Here is a 25,739-nt window from a genome sequence, read left to right as displayed (position 1 = left end):
TGGGATATAAGTATCATGAACACACTTGATTTTTTTCATCAATAAAATCTTATCAGGCCAGTGCAAAAGCTGTTCACCCAGCTCTTAGTGGGATGATACAGAGTTAGGCATATAACTTGCCCATCACAAAAGAAAAAAATAAAAAAAAAAAAGAAAGCTTACCCACCTTCAGCTGTTGGGAAAGGAGAATTCTGCAAGCTGCAAAAGCTCACGTGCTTTATCGTGGAAATGATTACATTATTCAGGAGTGGCTAGTGGCAATGACTGTGCCACCGCACTGGCAGACACACCACTTGTGTGACTGGCTTAGTAATCATCAGCCTCCCACCCTCTGTTCCCAAAAGAAACACCATTCTGAACAGTGAAAAGAAAAGCTCCTCATAGAAGCACTAAAATGCAAACAAATTCAGGGGCTGTTATTTCAGTAGCTCTATTCTTCCACACCTTACAGCAGAACTTGTCTTATTTTACCGACATCCAAGCTGTCAAGAATTGATGTTGAGATTTATATATACATATCAAGCATAGATATATATTACATGCAACCACTCAGTTTCTTCTAAGTGCCAATATTCTCAGTGCCATATGCACAGATGAAAAGCTTGAACCATATTCTGTTCTTTACTACCCAAATTCAACATCAGCCTCCTTGTAATGGCCTCCCCAGTAGGGTGTCTCCAAAAGCTATTCTAGCCAGATAGTGAGATATCAGCTCCTTAGGCCTCTCAAATTGCTGTCCACAACAGCTACTGTTTCTGTACATGCATTTTCAAGCCAGCTGTTTGCAAATGTATGTTTCTATAAAGAAATAGTTAAGCTGATTGTTTTTAAACTATTCATGTTTTAACTACATTTAAAAAGTCTTGAGGCAAAATATCTAGGAAGCGAGGTTTTGTAGACAGTATGTGAATTGAAAACCCAACTCCTTCCTGGGTTCCTTTTTGCCAGGTTTTTTTCGGTTCTTTCCCCATCTTTCCCATAAATGTTTATGACTTCCTCTACATTCTCTCTTCCTCTGCTTTTGAATTGTACTAAAATTTTGTGTTTGTGGGTAGGCAGGTTCTGGAAGCAACTTCGGCAATATGAAGACTACAATCTCAGAACCATAAGACCCCCTCCTGCATGCTAACGTATTTGCCGAGTGCACAGCTGCAAGTTGTGTGCAATGTGAGCCCAAAAAGACCCAGACTGCATCTGCATAGGGACAAGGCTTCCCCTTCGACCCTGAACTCTGCCTTAGTGCTCTGCACCAGAGTGCACCGCTTCTAGTATTTGCGCATTGGACCAGCTTGCAAAGCCCATCCACGTGCACTGTAGCCAAGCACCACATTCAAGAGGAGAGGGATTCATTCACTGCGTTGAGTAACATGCATTCCAGATTTATTTCAGGCTGCGTGAAAGCTAGTAACATAAGCAAATCTTAGGTTTTTCCTTGAAACAGCACAAACATCAAGAGTCAGGAACCATGTCTCAGCAAGACAGCGGGAACCATATCTGAGTAACAGACTCCACAACTGCACGTCACAGAGCATGATCACGCTGTGCTCTGTAAGGCACGCCAGTCCACATGAGCTGACAGAGCCCCATCATGCAAGAGGGATGTGAGGCCATGCCAGTGCCTTTGTGTACCTTACAGACACAAGACTGCAGCAGGCTGCCTTTACGAACCTTCGGACCTCAGCACAACCCCAGAAATACTTCTAGCAGCATTCCCTCCACAGTGACCCCTCCTCAGCAAGGATGCAACTTCTTTTTATTTCTATGTGCAAACAGCTATCCAGCAATACATGTTGCTGATACTGACATGCCTTGTAGTGCCAGGACGTCTAAGGCAGGGAGACCTGGTTTGCTGGAATTGCTCAGTCCATACCAGTTGGAAGAGAGCCACCACAGAAGGTGGGTAGCGGCACATTCAGCAAGTGCTAGTGAGCAACCTAGAACACCAGATTTACACTAGCAGGGAAACAATTTCCTCTCATGGTTGCTGCTGACGCACATACAGAAGTATCTTCTTCACTTCTCTCTTTCAGCTCTCATGGGACATCCACATGAAATTGAAGTGGTCCGAGACAAAGGCAGTAACATTTCTGAAGACAGATGGAGCTAGTGACTCTGATTTTCCAAGATAAGCACAAAACACCCATAAATCAGACCAACAATACTCAAGAGCATCCGACCCACACACTGAATGACACCCATTACTGTAGAAAGGCACCCGCACTCCACACTGCAGCTCCGGTACTTCCTCATGATGCAATATGACTCTGGGAACTCAGGATGCAAATGGTGAGAGGAAGGGTGTGGAACATAGCCACCACTTACCAACTGAACTGGGACCAACTGAGGTACAGCACTAAAAAACTGCTCAGGGAAATACTGCTGTCCAGCCTTACTCCAAGGCATCCAAAGTTAGGACAAGTTAATTGCAGGGATGGTCTCCACATGGTCTGGGGTTCAACACTGGTGAAGCCTGCTGTAAGACAAGGCTTTGTGCATACCTCCAACTACACCCTTCCTCTTGCTCGTCACCACCATGCACTTCCCAGAGCTGGTGCAGATGGCACGTACCCTTGCTGAGTGAGGGTCACCTGAGCAGAGGAAGTTTGTTGCAGCAAGCTGTTTCCTGTGATCTGCAACCCATGAGCTGGCTCCTGTGGCCAGCTGCTTCTGGGAATGTTTCAGGGAGGGAAGATGGGTTTTGAGGTACTGCCAAGCCACTTCACCCACAGCAGCACTTGTTAAATCACAACAGATATCTAGTCTGCAGCTTCTCCCATGCTCTCCCTTCTCCTCTCCATCCCCTCTGGATGACATGGCATGCCTGAGATGAGCTTAAATACCTCCCCCTACCCCAGAGTGCCCTGCAGTGCTTGTACAACACAGATCAGCACACAGCAATGAACAACATCTAACACCAAACCTGTACTACAACCCACACGTACCATAATTCTTCATTACACCCTGTGTCCTCTGTAAGGTGACTGGTAAACTGTTCATGTGGCAGCAGGTGGTGTGCTATGGTATGGTAGCCAAATAGATCAAAGAAGGAGAAATTAAATCCCACTTAAATGAATTACAGCACAGGCCAGTGCTTTTCTAGGGGGCAGGCTAGAACCCACCGGGCAGCCCGCAGACAGCTATTCAATTCCCCTCTCTCAGTGCAAACGTTAATGCACCAAACTCCACACTGTGACAAGAGCTGCCAGGTAATGCTGTCACATGTCCTTTGAAGTCAGCCAAAAAAACAGGGAAGGGGAAATTCTGCAATGTCCTCACCAGCACCTTTGCATCCACAAGCAAAAGGCAAGAGACCCAAACAGAAGACTGAAGTTAAAAAAGTTTCCTGTTTTCATAGTCATGGCCCAGTTCAGGCACAGATGCTTTGAAGAGGTCAGAAAGGCACCAGCCACACAATTACTGAAATCAACTAAAGCAAAAAAGAACCTGATGTGCCTCTGGGCTTGGCCTGTTTACACAAGAAGAGGTGTTAGCCAGATCTAGTGAAAATCATGACCAGAATCAGCATTTTCAGTCACTCTTGCAAGTGTAAAGCTCCCTAGCAAATCAGCAGCAGCACTGTCTGCGCCACAATTATTGTCTGTCCAGGGGAAACCCTTGGGATACCACCTTTCAGGTACAACAAGCTGATAAATGAAGACATGTGGTTACCCACATGGAAAAGTAACTCCCTTATGAAGCAACCTAACAGAAGAGGCAACTTGTCAACCAAGGCACTGGAGGATCCCAGTTCAGCAGACGTTGCCACTCCTCCTGCTATTGATAATCTTTGTCTCAGCTAAGAGCTGCTCTGAAACAAAATTGTTAAAATGTCTTGTTTAACATACATACATGAAGTATGTATGAAGTACAGCAACATATACTTCAATTGTACTAAACTTTTATATTTTCCTTCTACAAAGTCTAAGTCATATTAGAATTATGCAGCTTCAAGGAATGCAAACTTGGGGAACTCCATTTTTTGTTCTTGCTAGCCACAAAGAGACTACTGCTGGACTTAGTTATGGGCTCTGTTATAAAGCTTTCATTCATTCAGATTCCTGCAGGTTGGGGGGAATTCTTCCTGAAATTTTATGATTTTCTGGTTAACACAGTTTTTTCCTCCCCTTTACTCATGCCTGCTGCATTTAAAACTAGACTTTAAGAAGTAAGTGCAAGCAAAAATGTAAAGATTACATTATTTTGTAAACAAAAATCACTGCACCTGCTGGATACATACGACTAAAACTACCAAACTGCTTGGCAGAATGAAAATGAAGCAGCAATAAAGCAGGCTAATAAAGTGAACAAACTGGTTGCCACTAATGTCCAACCCGAGGTCATACTTGGACCTCCTCTTATCACACCTCAGTGGCATTGACGGATGCGGAAAACAGCTTTAGGCCTTTTCAAAGCCTCAGCTGGTACCTCAGTTTTAAAGGAAACAGTTGTGTTCACCTACTGTGGCTGAAGAGGCAGAAACACTGTCTCAAAGCCCACCGCTGCCAGTGGCTGGGTAGCCTCACAGAGCCCTCACCGTGCCAAGATGGTGCCTTCCACCAGCTCTGATGGATTCCAGCAGTCCAACTTCCACAGACACCAGGCAAGACAACTTCTTATTCATATGTAAATTCAAATGAAATAAATGTTCTCCTTCAAAATTTCACAATGTTTATTTTTAAAAAATTCTCAACTCTTCTATTATTTCTAGTGCAGAATGATAATCAGAAAAGAAAACTAATTGGTCTAAGACCCACAGTTTTTCCTCACTAATTGCTATTTCCATACCTGCTCTGTCACTGCCGTTCCACCCCACTGATGCCAGTGTTCTCCAAGCCTTCTTCTAGCACCTGGAGTTAAACAGGCACCAGCACCCATGCGCTTTCACCCAACACACACTCTCCTGCCCAGTGAGTGACTGCCTTGAAGAGCAATTAAAAAACTATGGCAAGGAGTAGAAAGCCGAGAGCCAAAAGGAAGAAAAAGCAATAAATGGGAAAAAGAAGCAGAATAGAAAAAATACCAGAAAATTAAGGGGGGGGGAGGGGAAGATGAGCAGTGCAGAAGTTTTTAGAGGTTACTTAATGTCAGCATATGGCAGGAGACTGAAGAGCAAGAACAACAGTGAAATTTTCTAGGTTAATAGTTTCCTTAATATTCCCACAGGACTCTTAGCTACTCTAAACATAGCACAGAGGAAAAAATAAGATTCAAGTAGATCATCATCAGGGGCAGGTTCAAGAAAGAGTTCTTTCAACCTCCCCCAAACCACTTTCTCTCTTGCAGCTGAAAAACATCCAGAGTTCTTATACAATATCAATGCTGACACACTTAAATTTGGAGCGTCCAATCCTGACAACACAGGCAGTCTGAAGACAAAAGAGGAGCTTTCAGTCACTTAAAAAATAGTTTCAGTTGAGTTATATTTGGAGTTATTTTTTCAATTCCCACTACAAACACCTTGCAGAAACATTCTTCACTGCATGCTTGCTTTCAGCGCAAGAGTCTACCAACTAAGTTGTCGTAAGACCTTTAATGTACTTAAGTTTAGAGTACTTCAGAAATTTAGCAGAAAGCCTATTCCTGAAGGCCTGAATCTTGAGTTGATGTTTGTGCTATCTACCCTCCCTCACTATATGAAAGCTACTTTAAGCTTGTGAGGTCTCTTCAGGCAAAATCTGGTATCAAAGAAGAGACTGTTAAGTGCATTTCCTTATTATCTGAACACTGTGCTTGTTTCCATCACTTACAGGAGGGAAATGACAGCTAGGCACAACAGGAAAAAACCTGAGCCACGAGCAGGAAACAGAATCTCTTGTTTTGACTACTAAGGTAAGGAAAGACAAATAGTGGAAAATTCCCTCATAGGGACCTTAACAGAAGTGGATCGTTTGACAAGTCTTCCTCACCACTGTTCTTATACAGTCAAGTCACCTGTTAGAGCAGCTTCACTATATTAAACAAAAAGGGTCAGACCCAAGGAAAAAAAATAAGAAATAGTTTTACATGAGACTACCTTTAAGTAGACATAATTGTGGGGTTCTTCTATTTTGCCTTTTTAAGTACTGTGAGAGCCACAATCTGCAACTGTAAGACAACAAACATGAGTTTGTAGGGACCAAAAGGAGTGGCTATTTGCTTGTTCTTATGTGGGTTACCAGCTAAAGCAAAGCATGGAGTTAAGTAGAGGTTCCTATTAAGGGCTGCACAAGTCCCCATGGTAAACAAGTCTCCAGTCTAAATTCAGCAGAACATATGGTGCTGGTGCCAGCTTGATGCAATTTTTAAGAAGCATCAACTGTTAAAGTCTATTTTTATTATTAATATATTTGATTATGTGTTTTTATTGTTAATAAACTCTGAAACTGAAACCAAATCCCATGTAGCTTTAACACAGAAATGCAACAAACTGTTGCTGCCAATGACAGAACAGCAGCAGCAGCATTTTTGCCAGGCGTCTGCTCCATGCTTACTGTACACTGCAACTACTAATATTTACGCAGCACGTATTTCTGCAACAGTTCCCGCTACCAGTTATCGACCAACTCTGCAAAGCCCATCTGTAGGCTATGCTATTTCCACATGCTTTCCTCTCCTTTCACTGAAAATTCTTGCTCACCAGGTGTTCTGGCTGCAGTTAAAGTAACCAGTGATAAAAATCAAATATCCTCATACTCTAAAAATGGTGTTTTCAAGGAGAATGAAAGAAGCAGCCTCGTGCTGGCTCTGCTCAGCCATCAGGTATCACTAACCATGCAAGCAACAAAATCCAAGGCTGTTTTGTGTTTATGTCTGACAAGCCAGATAAAACATAATGTTTTAAAGATGCTTAATAAAGTAGTTGAATGATAATGATTACCCAGTCCCATCATTTGCACATGAAAGGTGGAACAGGGAAGTTAACAGTGATTTGTTGCCAGACTTCACTGGAACAAACAGCTGCATTTTACTTATCTGAAGATATCAAAGGACCTGAGTGGGACACAGATTACTTGGCCTGACAAGCATTCAAAGACCCCTCCAGCTCAAAACCAGAGATGATTCTGAGGAAAATCATGAAAGGATTTCATTTAAGCCTAGCAGCAACTCCTTTTATACTGGCATGAAATCTACCACCATCCCCTAATCTTGTCAAAGCTAAGACAAGATGCTTTGCCTTCTTTCCAAGTACAGTGACGTTGCACATTTCCAAAGGCTACAAGCAGACATGCTCTTTCTACCAGGAAGCAGAAACTTCATGGTGGTGTTAAGTCTCTAAATCTACTGTGGTCCTGCTCATCCCATGCTAGCTCCTCACTGAAAACAACTACTTTTCTGCCAAAGAGCTGGCTCAGAGAGCTCCGTGCCTGGGTCACACCAGCGCCAGGGCAGAGGAGACAGGGTAGCAGCCCCAGGAGTCTGACCAACAGCTCAGCCACATCCTCCCGTGCACCGATGAGCCACACCAAGTGTCAGAAGAGTTTCTTCTCACCTCCCTCCCCCAACCCCCCCCCCCCCCCCCCCCATACAGGAGCAGATAAACTGAAGACCTTGAGTCACCTTCTCTGCACTCTTAACTTTATCTTATTCCCTCGAACTCATTAGACCATTGTGAAACTCTACACAGCTCAACCAAGAGCAAGACCAGAAGCAGTTTGGTATTTTTCCCTCAACATGTGCTGCAACCTGCTTTATTATTTAATATATCAGATACCTTTAACAAGAGCAGTAAAATCACATTGTTCTTATTCAGGAATACAAGATAATGAGAAGGTGAAGTTGATGCCTGTGCCGTAAAATAAACAGGAAAGTTACTAAGAACCAAGAAGATGTGCAAGTCTTCAACTCACTTTTCCAACTGTACCCACTCTAGAAGGCTGAGCAGAGAGTTAAAGCTTTTAGGTAGCTGGAAATAGGTTTCATTTTAGTTGCTGCCTCAAAGCCAGGTTTTGTGTTTAACACATGTGGTTAGACAGCCAACCACCATTCCTGGGGATTATCTGCTTAGAGTATGAAAGACAATAAAACAACCCACCATTAGTTTTTCAGTCAGACCTGGGCATGATTCCCATTAGCATATTTTTATTTTAAAACTCAGTGTGATTGCTATGATCTTATAATACAAGAAAGCTAAGCACAGATGTTGGTACTTCAAGCAGAACAGAACTTTGCCAGGTAAATAACAGATTCCAGTGTTACGAACTGCTTCTGAACATACAGAAAACATCGCATGGCACTGCAGTTGAAATACATTAGTTGCTGCATGGAGTAGAAGAAAACCAGCATCTTCCAATCTTTAATTTATTGTAAGTTAAAACGAGCCAAATCCAAAATGCAACCAGGTAAATGCACATTTTTGCCTGTTGATTTTGGATCAAGCTTTAAGTGAGAACTGATGGTAGACAGCAGGTCTTACCACTCAAGGAGGAAAGCAAGAATTGGTGTTCAGTACTGGTTTACTGTTACAGTAATGGATTATTAAAATGTAACTACAAAAGAAAAGACACTTATAGCAAGTTTCTGAAGATGGTACTTAATGGCTTTTTACACACTATCAGTTTTCCAGACAGGTACCAAAAGACATGAGCATTCTCCAACTTCAGGCCACCTCAGTTGACAGCTACAGTTCATTTGTGGCATTTGCTAGATTATTACGTAAGGGCCTGTTCCAGTCAGCTGTAGAGTGTGTTTTAGGATTATTTGCTGTTAGAATGCTCTTCAGCTTCTTTACCTTTTACGTTCCTGCAAGAAGTGTGATATTTGACAAAGATATGCTGAAATACAGATCCAGCATCTGACACTCCAGCATTTCACCTGTCTCCTACTTGTAGGACACTTACCATGAAACCTTTTAAACCTTTAGAAAGCTTTAAAATTAATTTTATTGATGGAAAGATTGTGAATTTGATCTGGAATCTGCTTTAGGATTTTTAGTGCTCCCACATTCATTAATTTACTGTTATGTTTATGGAAGTTGCTTAAGAGCAATAGTAGCATACCTGCTGATTCACAGGATCAGCAACTGTACTCACACAACAGCCACATGCACAATCACGGTCCCTACTAACACTCTATATGTCTTGTCAAGACTGCCTGAATATTTAAGTACGTTTGTTATTTCTCCAAACCCCAACTCCTTCAAGTTTTGCTGGTGAGATGTTCTGCTGAGGGATACATTTTCATCGACACACAGATTTATAGGAACAAAGCCACTTGCTGAAACTCAGGCAAAGCAAGCAGAGCTCCAAAACCTCAAACCACCATCAGGACACACCTCCAGTTGTGAAGGGGACAAAACAAAAAGCCTTCCCCCAAGAACAGTTCATCTGACCTCAGTCTGGCGTCAAGATGAGGCCTGACAGGCTGCTTACTACCTCTCTCATCTCCTTTGCTACTTGAGCTACAGCATATCTTCTGTAACTGACCATTATTCTACAAATCCTGAAGAGCAGCATCCTCCATCACTTCTCCTAGAATCAGAATCATTAGTCTGGATTTACAGTGGTGTGCTCAGTTACAGTAGAGCAAATATCACTCCATTCACTGTGCTTGCTGTACTTCAACATCTTGGTCCTGGATCTGCCTCTTTTTCTTGTAAAAAAGTGCTGCACAGAGTACCTGCAAGGTGATGATCAGCATGTTCATTTCACAACAATTTCCTGAGTTTCTGAACTTCCTAGGTTAAACACACCATAATAGGTAGGCCAAGCAGAAGAGGAGAAATCTTGAAAACTCTGTTATCTGGTAGGCCTCCACTTAGATCCTTATGCTCCACTTGCAAAGTTCAAGGAGTCATTTCAGGCAGGTTTACAATGAAGAAGTCATCATAATTCTGCTATTTATTCCATTTTATTTAAGAGCCTCCAAAATGCCTGGTTTGAATACTCTGCCTCTGCGAGATAGGCATTAAAGCAAGATTCGGTATTAACATCATTCCGTTGAATGGCACAAGGAAAAGTGTAATGCATTCACAATATGTAGTGCTAACTCCTTTCAGTTTTTCTGTCCTTTGTTTCTGCTTGAATTCACAGCTTACACTTAAATATTTTTGCAGTATTCAAAAGACTGTCTCAAGCACTGTAGTTTAAATCAAACACAGAACAAATGAAGTCTTGAAAAAATGATGACCGGATGCATCATCAGATAAGCTCTTCCTTCAAAAACCTCTTGGCTAGAGTACAAGAGTTCAGTTATTATGGAGCAAGCCAAACACATCATAATTCCTTGCATTGTTCTAAGGTCTTTGGGACATCTGTCCCTTCCCCAGCAGCAGGCACCTTCGATAGAGAGTTCTGGATGTGTCTGATATCAGTTACAGCCAAGTGAAGAAGTTCTTGGGCTCAAAGCATCAGCTGATATAAATCACTACTGTGCGAATGAAGTCAAAAGAGCCACATCAGTTTACAACACAGGACACAACCCGTACTTGCCTGGGAAAGCAAGTCAAGGGAAAACTGCCTTTTCTTTTTATAGCCTGGTTCTCTAATTAGGATTTTTGTCTGCACTGTAATTTGGCATTGGAGAGAAAAAGAAAAGAGCACCACATCCTTTCAGCAGATGGATCACTATAAGCTATAAAAAACTTGTTATAGCTGAGTTTCCTCAAACATAACCTGCAAATGTCCCAGAAACTTCAAGATCCCAGAAAGTATGAGCGGTACTTGTTGTAGGCACACTGGGAAAGGCAATTCAGGTCCTTAGTAAGAAGGCTGGCTAACAAGCACTGACATCCTCTGCCTGGGGAGGGAACAGCTACTGTGATCCTGAAAAAGCTGGGGCTTGGGAGACTTGACCAAAAAGGAGGAAGTGAAATAAAACAGGCATCCCATCCCCGGTCACCAACCTAGCACGTAAGAGTCCAGGCATGTGCACGTGGCTTGCCTCTGGGGACAAGTGAGGGAAGCGCTTTTGAACTGAAAAGGTGCAAGACTTAGCTTAGATAAAAACAACTAGGCAAACAAAACTCAAACTAGCAAATTGTTGCCTGATTATTGTGCAAAGAGTAAGTTACCTATTTTACAACTCTGGGAACAAGTAGGTAAGCTGTTTTAACATGATGTATAATTCACTTGACAAAGAGAAAGGATAACCCAGCTATAAACTGGGAAAACAGATAAGATCACTAATCATGCAGTTGATAAACAGTTTGCTCTGCTAGAAAAAGACCTGAACTTCAACTATGCAGTCCTTCCATGCCTGCATACTTCTGCCTAATTCTCTCAAACCCTCCCTACTCCGCAACACTGAGAACAACCTTTTGGCAGCCACCTCCCAGGACTTCTCCCACTGAAGAGCAGTGATCCCTGACCCGACAGGCTAGAGAACCCATGCTCTGCAGTCTCCTTCAAAGTCACAGAAGAGGACTAGCCTCATATTTTACTAGCATCCCTGTCAGCTTCGTTTCCTGCCTCTAAAGTCAGAGTTTAGGGTGTGAGCTGAAGCACTGCAGGCACATCACATTCCCCTGGATGGGGCAATGATTTCTCAGTGCTAGTCACCTTGTGACTTGTGATACAGTCACCTGCACTTCTCTAGTGCAGGTTCCAGCAGAAGGATCAGCATTGCTTCATCACACCAGTCTGAAGACAGGGGAAAAGGGGGTTGTATGATGGAGGAAAGGAAGAGAGACAAACAAGATTTCAGTAACTCCTATTACTGTTGAAGGGTAAAATTTCTAAAGGTTTCTTCTCAGGAAAGGAGATAGACATGATTGTTTGGGAGCATTCACAAGTCTGAAACTCAAATGTTAACCCCCAGGAGTCCCTTATTAAAGGTGCCATTAATCAAAGCGACAGGCCAAAATTTACTGTTCCCTTCAGCTTTATAGAGGAAGCAAAAGAGGATGTGTGTTTTGAAAGCTTTCAGGCTTTGCCACACATGAGGAGGCACGGGCCTGTCTTCCCTCTTGCATGAGCTTCCTTACTTGTCAGCGTGATTCTTTCCACTGAGCAACAGGTAAAAAGAGCAGCTTTTTTAAAAGGAAATACTGCACTTTTCCATTAAGGTTACTAGTAGTAAGGCTCCACAACTAGCATATTTCTTCTATTGAAGAAGAGGAGGGAGCATTTTTCCCACATGTAGTCAACAGTTCTCTCTCATTTGCCTACTTCTGCGATCAGCAATTCAGTGGCAGCCCCCCCCAGTACAGAGTTAGAGATACTCAGTGGCTTCAGCAGTCTGCCCAAGCAGGGCAAGGATAGCTGCCTTTTGAACAGGATTGATAGAGAGACATGAATAAACTCAAACTGATGCAGGCATGACAGTCATGCAAGCAATTCCTCACACACACAACGACCTGACACACCATGAACATTCATAAGCCCTAACAGGCATCGCAGGAAGGAGGACTTGCCATCCACCTTTGCATGTTCAGCACAAGAAGGCAGAGCTAGCCACCCAAGTCATCTCCCACAGACATTTCCACTCATTTGACACACACACCCACACACACACACCCCCACACCAAACTGCTCTAGACCCTTTTCTCCATTGCCTCCCTGCGTGCTTATTCCCATCTAAAAGGTGGCGGCAGACAACATGCTCTGAATTGAACCACACACTATATCAGCTCATACCAGCAAGCAGGCTGGAGCCTCCTGCTAAATCCTTATCAGTACAAACGCCCACAGAGCAGAGTCCAGGCCAGGAGAGCTACATGACTGCTCAAAGTCTCAGATCAAGTCTCATTTCTGACTATGCTACTGACAAGATTTTAATTCCAAAAGCCCTGTGCTATAAATCACTACATGACTTTAAAAGCTATGGAGGTAGTGTTAACACAGTGTTAGGTTTCCCTGGGATTTAAGGAGCTCTGTGGGGAAGACACCTTGTTATAAAAAGCAAACCTCATCTGAAGCAACTGCCAAACATGGTCTTTAAGGGGAAGGTTTCAGATATCTGCAATAAAAGCTTGACAAGAACACACGCCATCTTAACATTTGGGCAACTCTGCCCAAAGTTTTTTTGATGATTCAAAATGGGAAGATTCAATACTCTTTAGTAAGGACAGAGGCAAGAATCATTATTTGTCTGCCTGCCAGGTCAACACAGTCAAACAAGGTCTCATTTGTGAGAGACATTTTTTGTTTTATAACTACACATCTATGAGCATTCACACGCTATACAGGCATGAATCATTTGGGTATGACACTGACTATCAAGATGGATAGATAAGATTTCTAAATGTGAAGGAGTAGTATAACACTAGGATCCCCTCCCACCTCACAGCTCCCTCAAACAAGTGGAGTGGTGCAGCTGACATGCTCAAGCGATGACACTACCAGTAGCGCAAGGTATGCCCTCCTTGGAGAAGAAGGGGCTCATGGCAATTCTCAGTATGTTATCCTTCAAACGTCTCACAGGCAGCAACCCAGTGTCTCTACCTGCCCTGAAGTCACACCATTACTGCAAGCTGTAACGAAGCACCTGAGAGGAGGAGTCAGATGGCTCCTACGTCCCTCTTACATCATTTCAGCCTCTAAATGGGGGCCACAAATCCACTCTTCACCTTGCCCCAGCACACTTCAAGGCACCAAAATGAAACTGCATCTTACCTTGCCTTTGAATAAAAACCCTGAGCAGTGGATGAGCACTTGAAACAGCTTTGAAGAAGTTGTCATCGTTATTAATAGGGAGAAGGTCTCCATGCACATCAGCATACCCAATCATCACTTCCAGGTTGGCTATGTGATGAATGTGTAGAATTAGTTTGTAGAAGTCTTCAAACTTTCCTGGCTTGTAGCGATCCAGGGAGAACCTTCTGAACTCTGCCCCAAACTGCAAGAGAAAACAGAGTGTCTGCTGTCAAACGTCACCACAGCCCAATGCTCTAGCTTGGCATTTGAACATGGTATATGCCGCCTCTGTCTTTCTATGATGAATACAGTCAAATATCGATGCTTTCAAGACTACAATTGACCTTTTATGTCCTCACATTAAAATATAACCATGGCTACCAAGACATGACCCTGCTTGACAAGAGATATACTCAAGTGTGCCACCTTAAAAGAAAGTGTATTTTTTAAATATGAAGTTTTCATTAAATCCTCTAGAGGATAATTGCATTTGCAGGATTTAACTTTGGAGCTCCATCATTCATTATCATCATCTCCGGCATCCACAGAACCATTCTTCTCTGAAGCAGTAAAGCAGAAGTGTTCACTCTACTGCTTTCAAAAGAAGTTACTCAACTATTCAAATAACCTTATAAAAATTCTTTGCACATTTCCTATCAATACCACTGGGATCACAACCACAAGACCTTTAAAGTGTGGTATGTGAGCACACAGCTTGTTATTAGGAAATATGCTCACTCTGTATGTCCCCTTAATTTCCTGGTATCCATAGAGGAGGAGGAAAGTTCTTATTCTAAGTTAGTTTTCATAGGTTTACTTTTTCTGTCACTCCACTGGTTTTTATTTTTGACGATTACAGACCAGTAAGTGGCTATTTAAAAAAAAAAAAAAAAAAAGAGGGTGTGATTTGGCACAAGACAATTGAAAATATTATAAATCCATGAGGTTAATTAAGTCAGAAAGTGATTGAGGAAAATATTTCAATGGACCTTATTTCTGATATTAGAAACCAAATATGCTATTAAGAACAGGCGTAAAAAAAAGATTTTCTAATCAAGGAAATGAACACAGGCATCTAGTTAAACTAAGAAGCTTAAATCACCTTTCTGGTAGATTTAATCTTATAACTCAGATTGTGTAGTACTAATAAACTACTGTTCATCAATGGATCCTCTAAATCATGCTAACTCACTCCTGAAAGCATGGAACCACATCCACAAATCTGAGAACAAGGAAGGCTGTGACTAGGATCTCATGGAAGTTCTTATTGTCAGTCAATACCAGGGCAAGAAACCAAAGACAAAAAACCTAACAAGCAAAGAAAAAAAAAAGATAACTTTCTGTAAATTCTTCCTCAAAATGGAGAATGACATGCTTTGAGGTCTCAGATGTTAAATCAATGTACATATGCAAGCCATTCTTTTGCCGAGACTAACAAGAGTATGAATCATCACCATAATCATCCTCAAGAAAAAAAAAACCAAAACAAAAAAAACCCAAACAAACTCAACCCTACTGCTTTGGGTGCAAGCATGTTCTCAAATTACTTCCGCAGTTATGAAAATCCCACTCTTCAGCATCAAAGCCTAGTTGTGAACATCTGAAAGCTTGTTTAGTCAAATTATGCTGCTTGTTTGTAATATCAACTGCTAGTTCCAGTTTGAATTTCAATTCAGAGTGCCCATCCAAATGCATTTAAGTTGAACAAACCACAGCTGGTTCCAATGGAAGAAAAACAGTCCTCCTTTGTCCTCCACCCCCTGCTCCTCTCCAGAAAAATCCAAGTGGCAACTTACTTCGTTGACACATTTCAAACTGAAGAAAAGCTTAAGCCTTTTTATTTGAAAAGTATCTTAAAAGTTTTCTTTTTCCTAGATTCAAACAAGAAGCAACCACCTCAAAGTCACAAGTTTAACATCTACGTGGTAAACTGAAGGAGCAGGAACAAGATCTTTGTAATCTTTGTTTAGGGCTGCATCTCCTGCTCCACACACCAGAACAGGAACAAAGGATTCCTTTAGCCAAAAAAGTGCCAGGCCAGGGTATTCGGATGCCAATCCCAGTAACCACTTGTTTACTGGACAGACAACTTGTTCAGGACCATTAGCATGCACAGTACTTGCAAGGAAGTGGATGCTGTGCAGTCTCACCCCAGCCAGTACAACACCCATCCCACACAACCACCCGCCCCGCACGGTGTGCCGGGGGAGCCCATCGGCCCCGCTCTGCCTGACACACGCGCCAAGGAACAGACCAGCTCCCATGCTGGGGCACCACACTCAGCGGGGAAGTGACATGGGAAAGGAGAGAGGAAAGAAGCAAGGATGGTTATTTACATGTTGGTATGACCCAAAGTTCAGCTTAAGCTGCCACATGAGAGGACAGCTGGCGAAAGGGCCAGGCCTCCCAGCCTAACCCTTATGGGCCCATGAGACACAATTGTGCCAGTGGAGCGTGACACGTGGGTACCAGCCCACCCACAGGGATGCAACTGCAGACTTGGGGTGCTGAGGCCTGGTGCGAGCACTGTATAGTCAAATGAACTCGCTCACACGTTGAGCCCCAGGAAAGCCCAAGACACAACTTCCTTCACCTAGGAACGGGACAACGATAAACCAATAAAAGCGATTTCTCTTGTGATTTTTGCATGACGCTGCCCTTTAAGGCAAGAGAGCTAGAAGGTGATTCTGCAGAGAGAAGTAGGAAAATTGTCTTCAAAAGAGATTTAAGCAGGTAATGTGGATTATGTTTTGTTGTTTAAAGGTATTACTGTAGTAGTAGTTTAGCTGATTAATTCACCCCGTGCATATACACAGGCAGCAACCATTGTCAACAGGTCTTTTCAGAAGAGGGGAAAAAAAACCGCTTCAGCAGTGACCGTTCATTCATCACCCCTAATGAGGTCAATAGAGAGTACTGCAGTTTGGAGACTGGGTGCTCTGCATTGTATTCGGCCAGGATTTCAAGATAACATCCACCGTGAATTTTCCAGAAACTACAAATTCTGAGGGCTTTGCACAGATAGCCAGGATGACTATCTGCTTTCCTAAGCTACAAAGTTCATCTTCATTATATCCCTCCACAGAGAGAGACACAAGGACTGGAGTCTGCCAGCAGTCTCTGCCAGAACAATACTGCATTACTCTGTTGGATAAACTAACAATTTTAACAAGCAGATTAGTTTTCCATAATGAAGTAAATTATTCTGACCTGTTTATCTAATGCAAATACTGCATCTATTATTGCAGAAGTCAGAGGACAGAAGGGTCCAAGGGAACTTAAAAGAATTTAGTCTGACAGAGCTAATTATGACTGAAAAAAAAACTCTAGAAAGAACTGTACATTTTGTTTCACAAAGAATAAGCTCTGTCCCAAGATCCTTCAAAGTATCAGCCAGCCACTATACTTGCTGTCTGCAGACAGATGATAAAAAGCACCCAATAAAATGCCATACATCAAGCAGGAACCCTGAGCAAAAACAGAAGTAAAGAAAAAGAGCAAAAAAGAAAAAAGTGTTATGATGAAAGTTGTATTAAAGAAGCAAGTCACAGCTAGCTGACCAAAACCTACACAGGCTGACCAAGAGCAATCAACTGCTTTTGCTTTTTTTCTTCTGGCTAGGGGGGACCAGAGGTCAGAGGAGAAGAAGGAACAGGATTTTGAGCTCTGTTTACTTAGAGAGTTGCTATTTTATGAAGTGAAATGGAAGATTTATTTGCAAGCAAGAGACACCAATTTTTTAATCTTTAAATATTAAGTTTCAAAAACCTTACAGGGTCAAAAATGAAGCCCTATGTTTATGAGGTGCCATCCTTCTAGTTTATTGCTGGCTTTGAGTTCAGGCTATTGTAATAAGAAAACATCAAAGAGCAACATTTAGCAATAAACATGAATTACATTAACCACCTACTTCTCCCATGAAGTAAGCATCAGGAACAGAAAGAAAAACAAACACTTTCATCCTTGCATAGACTATAATTTCTGCTTACCTGTGAGGTTTTCAAAATGGGTAAGACCTGATCAGGGCTGCTTTATCAGGGAGAAGGCACAGGGGCCAAGACAGAGGAGGGGGGAAGACCGAACGTAAATGGTTTTGTGCTGGCTGACTTCATCCGGGACTTCAGGGCTCTGCTGTCACATTCATGTCTGTGTTTCTCTGCTCCCCGGTTCTGCCTCAGCCATGTCTCCCCCAGCTCACCCAGCACTCTCTTGCTCTGCTCCCAGTCTCACAGTGGTTGTCACTAGTGGCAAAATGCCACCAAGCCAGCAGATGTCCTCTGCAACAAGTTCACTCTTCTCCCCTTCAACCGCCTGCCCCAAAGCAGCTGTGCACCACCCTGATGACCAAGCTGGTGGGAACTGTGGGATTTCGTGTTCTGCTCAACTCTTGCTATTTCTTCCAAGAGACAGTCACAAGAGCAAGACAGCCTCTCTTCTATTTGCCCTTCATAGGAACCCCATCACAGAGATAATTTCACACTACCTTCTCCCTCAAACTTTTTTCCTGATTGGCACAGTGCCATACTCCTACCCTTCTCCCTTATATTTTCCCCTTTCACTCCCCCATAAAAATACAGCCATGCTCAATATCTTCAATTCTTAGAATAGTTTCTGCCCCCAAAGAAACCTAGTGGTTTCCCTTCTTTTTCATGCTTCTTGGACACAATGCTTCATGTCTCTGCTTTTCATCTGAAGAACAGCCTTTGCAACCACCCCAACAGCCTGTGAGGCTCAGTTCACGACAACACTTCTTCTCTCTTCTGCTCAGAATACAAATTCAGCTTCCTTCTCTGTTCCCATCACTCTCAGACCAACTTCTGTTCATGAGACACACCTCCCATACAAGTTCTTATTGATCTCTTCACAGATGCTCAGCTACCAGCTCAAGGGCAACTTGAGCTTAGCTTACCCTTTTCCCTGCTTCACCTACCTTCTTTCGTGATTACTGGGCACAAGACCATTACACTGCCTTCCCCAGCACCTCTACTCCAGTACCACCCCTGTATCCAGGCAGTTGCAGATATCTATATGTTAATTGCCCAGATCTTTTCTACCCAGTATTTTAAATCCATGGACACCATTCAGCTACTCATCGGCACAGCTGGACTTTGCCTTGACTGCTGCTCTGTACTTTTCCCTAGCTTTCCTAAACACTATTTTGCCTCACTATCACCCAACTATTTCTTAGTTGGTGGTAGTTTGTAAAAGTAGCTACCAACAGAAGCTATTTTCCCAGCCTGTTCTTCTGAATTCATCATCCCTTTCTTTGCAGTCCCTGCTCTAGTAGCTCCTCTCCCATCAGGTCACCTGTGTAGCTGCTTTCTCCCTACCATCTCTCTCAGTCAGTACTGCCTCCAAGCAGCACACAGCGCCAGCCTTCCTCACTGCCTCAACTCTTGATATTTAAACCCACAGTGCTGTTCTTCAAGAAGCAGTCACTCTCAGCAAAGCCTTTAAAATATATCTTTGCCTTAAGTGATTGGTCTACCTTTCCAAAAGCAAATCTCTTCCAGGCACCTACACATCTGGGAGCAAAACAAAGTCTGTTTGCAAAGGATGTAGACCAAGGTCATCCTGTATTTTCACAAGAACACCGAGCACCACACGCACCTTCACACCAGACAGCTTTAGCACAAATGCAGCACGGGATGCATACATCCATGGCATGTCACCATCAGCACAAGGAGGAAAGAACGCTTGGCATCTTACCACCCAGAGGGAAAACTGACCACTGAATCAGGAGGTCTGGTAAACACTGCCAAGAGCAGACAAACCCATGAGCCTAGCTTCCTACAGAAAGGGAGCCCTACATTTGTACAGGTCTCTAGCAAGAGCAAACCATTTTCTGAACATTCACGAAGAGAGGTATCTGCATGGTTACAAGACACCCGTAACCAGTAAGGGCTCTGGCTGGTCGCAAACTTACTTAAGACCCTTTTAGTTTCTGCCAGAGGTTTCCCCATGAGCTCTGAGCCAACAGCTGCAGAGAGGTAATTTGATGCACAGGCGTGCGCGCACACACACACATCCCGACCAGACCTGATGGGGGACCAGGAACAGCTGTGCAGGACGGAAGCAGGAGGAATGGCCCCAGGCCAGGTGGCCCTGGGGCTGGTGCACCACACCCTGCCCCAGACATTTCTGCCTCAATTAACTTCAGGAATTTCCAATGGGAACTGGACTACCTCTGTACTGGGAGACTCTGCCTCCACTTACAGGGAGGGAATGTCTCCAAAGGTATATTTCATCTTTAACTTCTGACCTGCATTGTAAAGGTAATTAGGGGCAAGCAAGCAATCCTGGGAAGAGCATTTCTTAGTTACTAAAACCTCAGATTAAGGGTATGCAAAGTCTCTTACAAAGGGAATGATAAGGGACTACCGAGGAAAGCACTATTAATTGCACCCCTGAAGAACTCCTTGGAAGTGGCTAGTCCTGCAGCCTGCCAGACAGAGCCTCCACAGGTATTTTAACCTCACATGGAAGGCATTCCTTTCTGACCTGGCTGTAAACAACTTTTCAACTTTAAAGAGCACCTCAGCAAATTAAAGGTCCATCATTCAGTGTCCTTCAGGACTGTTTCAGTGTGGCAAGACTAAAATTCAGAAGACTACTTACGTGAGACAGACTGGCTGGACCAAGTTTTAAGCAGATCAGAAATTTCCAAGTTACTAGGCTAAAAATGATTATGAAAGCAAAGGTGAGCACCTGGAGGCAGGATCAGGAATAGGAGAGTAGGGGAGGTGCTGAAACACAAGGTAACAGCCCTGGCCTTCTAGTCAATGCATCACAGGGGTATCACTAACCATCCAGTTAGCACAGCTAGCACCCAAGCCTATAACAGATTACTAACTTCAGGAACATTGTCAGTGGAACTACCACCTTCCAGTAACTAGATTTTGACTTTTTTGTTGTTCTGCAGGACCTGAGACTATAACCCTAGTACTAGAGCATATCCTTCTCCATCCCATGCTCTGTGAAGCCCAGTCTTCCCTGTATCTCCTACAGGCCCTACTGCTCACATAGTGCCAGAGCATCAGTCAGAGAAGATAGTTAGATTGTGCTAGTGCTTACTGCAGCTGCAATCTGAACAGATCTATCTCAAAATGACTTGTCTGTGCAACACCTTTTCAGGTGAAGAGTTTGGCCTCTCACCTGTGAAGGGCAGCAAGCATGCACAGGATGTTGTGGCTCAGCTGCTGCATGGTAACTTGTTAAGCTGTGGTCACTTTCTCTCAAGTCACATAACCATTTAAAGACAGACCTAAGTTTATTAGGTATGACCACTTCAGAAAGTCATCCTACTACGAAAAACAAAGATTTGTAATCACAGAGGAACTAGGAGTTTAGTAGATGCTATTTAACACATCAGAATAAATACAACACCTGCTGTCAGAAGCTCAGCAAACTGGGAGGGAAAGGAACAGAGGCAAGATTTCTTAAGAGATTAACAGTTACAATCTCTTTCTCTTAACACATTTTGCAACAACCCAGACCATCTCAAGTTGCTATTCCCGTGGCATACTGTCTTCATCTGAAAGGGGGAAGCACTGCGGTTTTCTGAGTCCGTGCCACATTTGGTTTGCATATAATCAAGTATGTTTTGAAGCTCAAAACCAGAAGTTGAATCAGCTGGTTACAGGGCTTTTCACTGCACTTATTTTAGTTTTATTCTAGCTGTAACAAGTATGACCCCAACTTGGAAGAACCTAAAGTACTGCTTAAAAAGTTAAAGCAGACTTAAAGTCTGTTTTAACATCCTGTAAGTTTAAAAAGGGTGATGATTTTTGATCCATTTTGAAGTGTGCTACACATGGAAAACATTTCTTAAAACTTCAGAAGGCCTGTAAGGCTTCAGGGTTAGAGTGAAATCAAAGTACAAAAGGCTGGAAAACACAATTTGTAGACCTCTCTCACTTAGTTAACACCAGACAGAGAAGAATCAGACCTTTAAAATCTCTTTACAGGGGACTGGTAAAAGCACGCTTACTCTTACGCTATTGGTACAGTTACAACACTGCTTGATATTATACTTTACACCTTTCAAATACAGAATGTGTGTACATATATTGTAACAGCTGAACAGTCATGTGAACATGCATTACTGCTGAGGTGTACCAGCAACTTTTGCAGGGGGTGGGAAGGATGTGAAAGGTTTAAAACAGCTATCTGAATTTACAAGCACAGGTACGCTCCTCCTAAGAGGAGAAGGATGACACATGAGCAGGATGAACCACCCACAAGCTGTTTGGGTATTACATCAATCTAGCATTTGGGCAGGCTTGCTGAAGCGCAGACTTCTATGCTTGCCCAGGACCAAAGCACATCATTTTATCTGCTAGCAACTTCATAAGAGCACAGAGCATAGCCGATCCCAAATATGCTCTCTGTCTTCAGGGTCCTGAACTGTATCATGTCTATACTCTGCATACATCAAAATATGATTGAAACTTTATTAAAAATACATTTGTGGCATCCATCTGACACCAACGTCTACTGGCACAAAGTCAAAACACGATGGGAGAAGAGGAAAATAAATATGGTTATAGTTAACTGAATATATTTATCTTAATGGGTTTGTTTATAGTAGTAGGGTGTTATTCAAATTATTGTTAATTTGTAAGTCAATTTGTAACGCAAGAAAACATGACACTGTTAATAAAGGCAGAAATGTCACAGTCAGCACTTCAGTCAGGTAGCTGCGTTTTATTAATCCTCAGCCATCATCAAAAGCTCCTATTGTTCAGCAACAAAAAGGGTTGGTTTTTTTCCTTCCAAAGGACTGTTTTTCAGGGAACCACAAGTGCATTTACACACCACGAGTGGTGTGTGCTTTTTTATACCATGAGTGCAGTACTTTTGAAAACATGAAAATTAATTCTTACTCATACATGCAGCTTGCAGGAAATAATATAGTAGAAGAGAAATATTTTTCTGCTGCTTTTAAGCCAAAAAAGCATAAAACTGTCAAAGTGCAAAAAACCACACTTTCACAAACAATTCAAAGGGTTGCCATTTAAAGGTCTGAGGCAATCTTATACCTCAGAATATACTACCTTACACTTCCAGAACATCCAAGTGACTGGAAAAGAAATACACACTTGGGCTGATACCTATCCTCCTATTTGAAAAGCTGTATATACAATTCAAGGAAAAAAAAAAAAAAAAAAACACACACAAAAAAACCCAACCACCTTTTCACTCAGAGCAGGATGAGAGAAGATTGGCTACATGGAGCTATAACTAAAGAGAAGTCTCATCATTAATGTAGGAATTCCTATTTTAAAAGTATTTGTTCTTCTGTAGACTTACACTCATGGGAAAAGAGGCCTGCAACCTCTCTGTAAAGCTAAGGAGAAAATGAAAAAATAGGTTTGGGATCTTGTGGCCACAGGCAGTGTTCTTAACAAAACAAACAAAAAAAGGCCCACACATCGCATGCGCTGGAGCTCTTGGTAAAAGGGAAAAGAGAGAGAGAAAGGGTCATCTGGAAACCTTTTTCAGAGATTAGAGGCAATTTCTTCAGAGGGGACAGACACTTCACTTGTCACCCGATGGGAGAAAGGAGCCAGTGAGTACTAGACACATGAGAATACACAGTCGTCTTAAGCAACCAAGATAACATGATCTCAGATCCTGTCTAAAAGGGCTGAAACATTAATCCTGGACTACACAGACAACACCTAGATAAGAACTGTGCTTCTAATGTATTCTGTCCTGAAAGATGTGAGAAAGAGGGATAAGGTGCAATTACAATTCAATTAATATTTTCCTACGACATGAGCCAATTTCTAAGCAGGTTTCTCTTTGTCCTTCCGCTTTCCTATCTAGCAATAAGCTTTTAAGTGTTTTGATTATAAGGCCAGTCAGGGGAGGATACAGAGGAAGGGAACAAGCCTGGAGGAGGAAGACTACTATAGTCTTCTACTTCAAGAAATTTCCATCACTGACATGTCTGAAAACAGAGGGGCACACAGATGGCCAATGCTCTTGTTTTTCCCTTCAGTATTTGCTGCAACACAGTGATCCAAGGCGGCTTCTGCAGCACCTTACAGTCACCCAGAGTAAAACCAACGTGACACACACCAAAAAGTATTACACAGCACCACAAAGCTCATCCTTCTCCAAAGACATGTAGCCAAAGAACGTGTCACTGCGAAAAAAAAAAAAAAATGTTCCCACTGGGTAGTCACAAGGCATTAAAATATCCATGGACATCAGCGTTGGGAGCTGAAGCATGCCTGCGGGCCACGTTCCCAGCGGGGGAGACGGGTCAGACTGGGTCCAGGGAAGGTACAGGCTGATTTAGACCAGCTGAAATCCGATCATCCACAAAGCTCACATGTCTACTGGACAAGGAAAGAGAAATACCGCCTGCAGGTTTTGGACCTTCAGCACAAGAAGGATGTTGAAAAACTGAAGTGAGTTCAGTCAACAGGTGCTCCCTCACTCCTCCCGCCACTTTTTTTTTTTAAATAATCCTCTGACACACATCAAGAATCTTAAAACTTAAGAAGGAGACTTGGGGATTGTCAGAGAAGTGTCTTACCCAGTATCATACTACGGATCTGACAAATTCTCCCCTTCCAATAATCCAGAGCACAAACCAACTTTCAAAAACTTTCTTTTGGAAAAAAGGAAAGAAACTCAGGAAATCCTGGAAAATCTTGCTCAGTTTTCACATGAGCCATTTCTGAATCCTGACTAATGCAACACACCAGCTAGATGGTGGTTTATCCTGAAGGAAGGAACCACCTGGTTATCATAACAGAGGCAGGGATATCAAACACCCAGTGTTTGCAGACTATCACCCATCCAACTCCCCACAGCTATTTTTTTCCAGAGCTCCTTCACATCCAACTCAATCTTTGGAGAAGGAGAAAAAGCAGTTTCACACTGTTGTGTAAAAGCAGCACGCTCTCACACCCAGCTCCTCCGCTAAAAGGGATTCCACCTGCCCACGGCCTGCCACTTCCCCAGCCTTTGAAAAGCCACCCGCGAATCCCTTGATCCCTGGCCAGCAGCATGCCCTGGCGCAGAGGCTGAGCTGCACCCACCTCCGCTCACCTGGCAGCCTGCGCTCTCAGGCGATAGCTGCAAAATCATGAGTTCTCAGACTCAACTTTCGAGTTCTTAGGCAAGTCCAGACAGGCCTCATACTTACAAAACACAGGCAACTAAATGTTCAAAAAGGCTGACTACAGATGGCTACCAAAAGCAGCATTCTTGAATCTTTTTGTTTCTCCAGCCTTAGACAGTCTACCTGATCCAAAAAAAAAACCAAAACAAAACCAAAAAAACCCACCAACCTAATCTGTATTTCTAGATGATTGCAGCAGGACAACCCAGTGATCCACAGGGACAAGACAAACAGCATCGTAACCGACCCTACAAGATTACCATGTTTTAACAGGAGGTGTAAGGTCATTCTTTATACAGTACCTTACCAGGTACCACTGGCCAGAACTTTTCGCTGGATTTACTTCTAACCACTGAAAAGTAACTCTGTGACCGGGAAGCTATAAGCTTTACAAACAAAAGAAAACCATCTTGCAATGTCAGTACCAACCGCTGTTCGCCAACAACCTGCAACAGCCTGCTACATAAACAGTCTAGATGTTATTGCGCACAAGTCACGCTAACAGTGTAACCCCACCAGCACCAGGAAATTCAACAGCACAGCCTCCGCTGACCCATGCTGCTCGTTAATGGATCATCACTGGGTGTAGGCCCTCAGCAGGATATTTTGAACTTAGCCACTATTTTAAGTTTCCTTCCAATGCAGCACAGTTCTCTAAAGTAACTTCTGGGCTGTCAGCAGCGAGAACCCTGAGCTACAGAAGACCTCGGGAAAACCCCTCCCTCCCACACCAGTTTATTTTCCTTCTCTCCGTAAATTTGCAGTAATTCGTACACTTACAACCTCCCTAAATCACTCAGTGTCTATACAACTATGTAGGATTCACTCACAGGATTCCTGCAGCAGTTAAGGAAGCTATGAGGTGTTTGTTATAAGGTTGTTCTATTAACAGTTAAAAAGCAAACTCAAGCTACAGCAATATTAAAGTAGAAGAGAAGAGATGAACTTAAAAAAATTCTTATCTGTGGTCAAGTTTTTTGTTTGAAGTTCATACAGTGCATGGGGTATCACTCAGTAACCAGAAAACAGGATCTGGAGCATTTGGGGAC

General features: G+C 42.9%; 1 protein-coding gene across 1 annotated transcript in view; it reads right to left on the bottom strand.

Annotated features, from left to right (window-relative positions):
• The window catches only part of PARD6G (par-6 family cell polarity regulator gamma), a 71,771-nt gene that overhangs the window by 44,123 nt on the left and 1,909 nt on the right, over nt 1-25,739 (bottom strand). Inside the window, exon 2 of the mRNA XM_064443150.1 lies at nt 13,530-13,752. Coding sequence (XP_064299220.1) covers nt 13,530-13,752 — 223 coding nt within the window. The remainder of the gene's footprint in view (nt 1-13,529; nt 13,753-25,739) is intronic.

This window comes from Phalacrocorax carbo, chromosome 2 (genome assembly GCF_963921805.1).
Source record: "Phalacrocorax carbo chromosome 2, bPhaCar2.1, whole genome shotgun sequence".
Taxonomy (NCBI): domain Eukaryota; kingdom Metazoa; phylum Chordata; class Aves; order Suliformes; family Phalacrocoracidae; genus Phalacrocorax; species Phalacrocorax carbo.
The sequence above is the reverse complement of the archived record's forward strand: the minus strand, read 5'-3'. Positions and strand labels throughout refer to the sequence as shown.